The 5,313-nt window shown below is 44.9% G+C and overlaps 1 protein-coding gene across 2 annotated transcripts; it reads left to right on the forward strand.

The window, feature by feature from the left end:
* Positions 1–204: 204 nt before the first annotated feature.
* Positions 205–4,271, forward strand: LOC112902109. Of its 2 annotated transcripts, none has more exons than XM_025971035.1 (5): positions 205–376; positions 789–1,528; positions 1,987–2,257; positions 2,374–3,136; positions 3,573–4,271. In XM_025971035.1, exons 2-4 carry the CDS (start codon positions 900–902, stop codon positions 3,133–3,135), a joined length of 1,662 nt encoding a protein of 553 aa, XP_025826820.1. In that variant the 5' UTR covers positions 205–376; positions 789–899; the 3' UTR covers position 3,136; positions 3,573–4,271. The 2 variants fall into 2 exon arrangements, with proteins under 2 accessions (XP_025826820.1, XP_025826819.1); XM_025971034.1 differs by lacking the exon at positions 3,573–4,271 and adding an exon at positions 3,217–3,397.
* The last annotated feature ends 1,042 nt before the right edge of the window (positions 4,272–5,313 follow it).

Here is a 5,313-nt window from a genome sequence, read left to right on the forward strand (position 1 = left end):
GTGTTTAAAATTTCGAAAAGATCAACCTACCATTCCACGTTGTCCAATTCGAGCTTGCCATGTCCGCAGGCAAACTGACTTGCTGGCTTGGCTCGGTCCACGACCCAGTAAAAGCCCAATATATTTAGGCCCCTACAGGCGCACAAGGCCGGCCCGCTGGGCTGGCTGATTTATACCCACGGGTCAGTTGCGCCTGGGCTGCGGTTCCCCTACTCCACCTCGATCGATTCGTCTCCTCCCCTCATGGCGTCGGCGGCGATTCTCCGATCCGTCGCCCGCTCGCTCCGCCTCCGGCAGCCCCTGGAGCAGCCGGGGTGCCATCGTCGAGGACCTGAGCCTCAGCACGCGCCTCCTCAGCAGCTCCGTGCCCACCGAGGTAATCAGTCCCCTCTGGGGTCTCGTCTGGTTAGGGCATGTCAAGGTGGGCGAAGTGGCGAGCTGACCCTCGATTGGGGCCAGGAATAGTAGGTCTACTCGTGCGACCTGTTGATCTACGTTACCGGTCGGCTATGTTAATCAACCACCTGCTGTCTTATCTTCAGAAAGTTTATTAATTTTGTTGGCCTTTGGCGTTTACTAGACTTCGATTCCACTGAAATTGTCAATGTTCTTTGGTCGAATTTAACCGCACCGCAGCTCCTTGTTGGCTTGCTCATCTGCAGCTGCTGCACATGGTGTTAGGTCTGGGGTTAGGATTAGGATTATGAGAAAATAGATTTGTGTCAAAACCTCGAGGCATCATTATACATCGTTATGCTCTAACTATTGTTTCATTCTTTAACCTCCAGGCATCGCGGAGCGATAGACCTTAGGCTATTCACAATGGGGGTTTCATGGAGGGTTTCATGGTATTAATTACCATGACACATCAGCATTTTTGATGATGTGGCACTGATTTAATGAAGAAAGAGAAAGAAACAGTTTCATGGCCACGACACTGTGCTAACTCGTTTCCAAGACGTTGGAAACAGCGTGAAACCACCACTGTGACCGTGCTTGTTTCACGGGGGATCCCGTGCGCCTCCCGCGCTCGCCTCCGGCGCGCGCTCTTCCCTGGCGAAATCCCCGCGCGCGCCCTTCCCTCGCAAAATCCCCGTCCTTCCTTCCCTCCCGCCCCCAAATTTCTTCTTCTTCTCACCGTGGAACTCCAAATCCATCGTTCCCTGTACGCCGTCGCGGCCCCTCCAGACCGTGCTCCGGCCGCGCCCCTGCTGCCGGCGGTGCTCCCCCGCCCGGGCCCCCTGCTGCCGGCGGCGCTCCCCGCCCGCGCCCCCTGCTGCGCGGCGCTCCCCGTCCGCGCCCCGCCCGCGCCCCCTGCGATGGAGCCAAGAAAAGAGGCAGAGACGAGCTCAGGACGGCGCCGCTCATCCGCAGCTGCGAAGCCCCGTGGTGGCACCTCTGGCCATGAGCAGCAGCAAGTGCCAGCAACAACATCGCCCTGTTCGCCCTCTACGCCGGAGTCGCCACAAGTGCCTTCTGTAATGCCACATTTCCCGGAGTTGCAGCATCGGCCACCAAATCCGGCATGGTATATATTCTTTGATTTTTACCTGCTCGTTGATTTTGGACAGATAGATGGACAAATGCTTGTTTGGTCTTAATTGATTCAGTTAACACAGGCATAACAAGCATTTTGGTCTTGGTTGATTCAGTTGACAGTTAACATAGGCATATGCTTGTTTAAATCCGGCAGGCGTTGAGTATTATGATTCTGGTTTCAGTTAACAGAGGCACATGGCTGTTTCAGTTAAATGGTGTCATGCATTTAGCTTTGAAATTTTGCTAATTAAACCGTACAGTATAGCTGTGTAGCAAATGTCGGAAGGCTTGTTACTTGGTTACTCTTGATTGATTCAGTTAACTTGAACAGATCATTAACATACAACCAGTGGAAGGAACATTAACATAAACATATACATTGCAGTTGATGTATGGGCCATTTTAATGAGCAGTTTATTTAACCATGCCATCTTTTTTTGCATACAGGAACTTTTATCCACAAGGAGGTTTTGTGAATCTCATTAACCGACCATACATGGCAATGCCGTCGCATCCACTTGGACAGAATTTCCACATTGTTGGTCTTGCACAAAACTTCAACACCTCTCCACCGCCGCCGCCAAGTGTTACAAGGACTCCAAAACCATCTAGACTTGATAAAGAAACAATTGACATTGATGATGATGGTCATACAGGCAGTGAGGAAACTAGGACAGTCAAGAAAAGATATTGGACACAAGAAGAGGAAGTGAGGCTGGTAATAAAGCTTTCTAAACCTGTTTGAAGTATTCTATTTCTAGACTAGTGCTTGGTTGTACTATATTGCACTCTCTGTTTCAACTGCTTTCTAAACTTGATGAATGCTGTTTGTAGGCTAGTGCTTGGTTGAATTGTTCTAATGATCCGATACATGGCAATGACAAGAAAGGAGATACTTTTTGGAAAGAAATTGCTGAATACTTCAACAAGCATGCTCCAGCAGATCGTCAAAGGGACGTTAATCAACTAAAGATTCATTGGTCACGGTTGAAGACATTGATCAGCAATTTTAATGGGTGTTGGAGTGCCGTATCAAAAATGCATACAAGTGGGTACTCCAATGATCAGCTAATGGATGAGGCTCAAAAGATGTATGCAAATGCGAATAACGGCAAGCCTTTCACGCTGGTTCATTGGTGGAAAGCCCTCAGAAATGAGCCTAAATTTTGTGCACATATCTCACAAATGGATAAAGAAAAAGGTCAGAGCCGTACCATTGACATTATTGAAGACAAAGATCAGCAACCCCCACAACGACCTATAGGAAGAGATGCAGCCAAGGCTCAAAAGAATGGCAAGCGCAAGGTAGAAGAGGTACTAGATGGTATTGTTCTTCTCGGGGAGAACATAAACAAAATTGTTGAAGTGCAACAAGAACGTAAACAAGAGCGTGAAAAAGTGGCTGCAGCTCAACTGGAAATCTCAAGGATACAACTCAAGGCTGCACAGGAGCAAAAGGAGGCCAAATTGCTTGAAGTATACAGCTCACTACTGCAGCAAGACACTAGTCAATTGTCTGAGCAAGCAAGAATAAATCGAGAGAAGACACTGCAGAAGATGGAGTTGAAATTGTTTGGTGACAGTGGTGGCGAGTGAGGTATGTCCATACCTTGTACATGCACTGCCTTTTATACTTGCTATATTGTGGCTTTTCACACCTTGTTACTTTCTTTTCAGGTGTGAACTGAAGCCATTTCTGTTAATTGAGTTATTTGTGTGCGTGTAGGCAAGTGAACTGAAATTATTTATGTTTCCTGTGTGAACTGAAACGAAAGTGCATGAATTGTCTCCTGTGTGAACTGAAATTATTTATGTCTTCTGTGTGAACTGAAATGAAAGTGCACGAATTATTTATGTCTCCTATGTGAACGGAAATTATTTGTGTGAACGGATGCATGAACTTTTTTAGCCACGTGTGTGAAACCTGTGCATATTCTTGACTGCTATGTATATATATAGGACTGTCATATGTGTTCCTGTGTGCCACTGCCACCACAAGATGTCAGATGTTCCACCCAACTATTCTTTGTTAGATGAATTGCTGGCGGAGGATGATATCTTGGATGATGTTGTTAGTGAGGTGACTAGTGTTTTGAAGGCCAACGTTGAAGCTCTTCAAGATGATCCGATCCTCGTCTTCGTCCAAGGAAGTACATCAAAAGGGAACGGGAGGAGGCTCAACAAAATTTGTATGATGATTATTTCTCTGAAAATCCTCTCTACCCTCCATCTATTTTTCGTAAAAGATTTCGCATGTCAAGGACACTTTTTCTGCGCATTGTTGAGGAGCTAGGCAAGTGGTCTGGATATTTCACTACGCAGACAGATTGTACTAATCGTCAAGGCCTCACACAATTACAGAAATGTACAGCAGCTATTCGGCAATTGGCTAATGGCAGTGCAGCTGATCACCTAGATGAATATTTGAAGATTGGTGACTCAACTGCACTAGAAGCTTTGAAAAAATTTGTGGAAGGTATTATTGTTGTTTTTGGCAAACACTATTTGAGGCGTCCTACAAAGGAAGACATTGAACGTTTGTTAAAGGTTGGAGAGAGTAGAGGATTTCCTGGCATGTTGGGGAGTATTGACTGTATGCACTGGCAATGGGAAAGATGTCCTGTTGGATGGAAGGGTCAATTCACTCGGGGTGATCAAAAAGTACCGACTGTAATTCTTGAAGCTGTGGCCTCACATGATCTTTGGATTTGGCATGCATTCTTTGGTGTCGCTGGTTCTAATAATGATATCAATGTCCTTCAACAATCATCATTGTTTATAAGAGAACTCCAAGGGCAAGCTCCTCGAGTGCAATATACGGTTAATGGGAATCTATACACCCAAGGTTACTATCTTGCTGATGGAATATACCCGGAATGGGCTATTTTTGTTAAGTCAATATCCATGCCTATCAATGAGAAGGATCAAGAATTTGCTAATCATCAAGAAGGTAAAAGAAAGGATATTGAACGAGCATTTGGTGTCCTACGACGTCGATGGTGTATTTTGAAGCGACCAGCTCGTCTACATGATCAAAAACAACTTGAGAACATTATTGTAGCTTGCATCATACTTCACAACATGATAGTGGAAGATGAAAAGCAAGAAGATATTGAAGAAAATCTTGATTTGAATGAGGCTGCAAGTTCTACCATTGTCGAAGAACCCGAATTCTCCTTTGGTGAATCTATTCCATTTGAAAGAGTGCTAGAGAATCAAACGGATCTTCAAGATCGTTCGGCTCATCTAAAATTAAAGAAGGACTTGGTTGAGCATATTTGGCAAAAATATGGGCGTCGTTAAAAAGTATCTACCTACTTATAAATATTATATGTAATATATATAAACCTTATCTAAATGATTTTGCTATCTTTATTTGTCAAATGTTCGTTTCAATTTATGTATGGCAGCACATCGAAAACTATTGTTCTATTGTATGGCTACAAATATACATGCCACACTAGATCATGAGGCTAACTGGCATTTAATTACACTGGTTAGCTTTGGAAACAGTGAAATGAAACTCTCCATTGTGGCATGGTGTTTCATTCATCCCCCAAACTGATGTGGCATTCTTGGAAACAGTGATATGAAACCTCCCATTGTGATTAGCTTTACACCATGGGTCGTGTCTATACCTGCCTCATTCCTTCTGTTCATTCCTTATGTACGGAGCTGACTGACTCCATAGGGGGGAAGTTGTTAGGGACTTGTAGAAACTCTCTGTTTATTTTGGAAGTAGAATGATGTAGCGCCTCAAATGTCCTATGGTGT

Source organism: Panicum hallii, chromosome 8 (genome assembly GCF_002211085.1).
Source record: "Panicum hallii strain FIL2 chromosome 8, PHallii_v3.1, whole genome shotgun sequence".
Taxonomy (NCBI): Eukaryota; Viridiplantae; Streptophyta; class Magnoliopsida; order Poales; family Poaceae; genus Panicum; species Panicum hallii.

Excerpts from the sequence above, each read along its gene's own strand:
- LOC112902109 (XM_025971035.1), top strand. The coding sequence starts at position 900 with ATGAAGAAAGAGAAAGAAACAGTTTCATGGCCACGACACTGTGCTAAC. Across the intron at positions 1,529-1,986 it reads CGGCCACCAAATCCGGCATG|GAACTTTTATCCACAAGGAG; the intron begins GTATATATTCTT and ends TTTTGCATACAG. Across the intron at positions 2,258-2,373 it reads AAGAAGAGGAAGTGAGGCTG|GCTAGTGCTTGGTTGAATTG; the intron begins GTAATAAAGCTT and ends TGCTGTTTGTAG.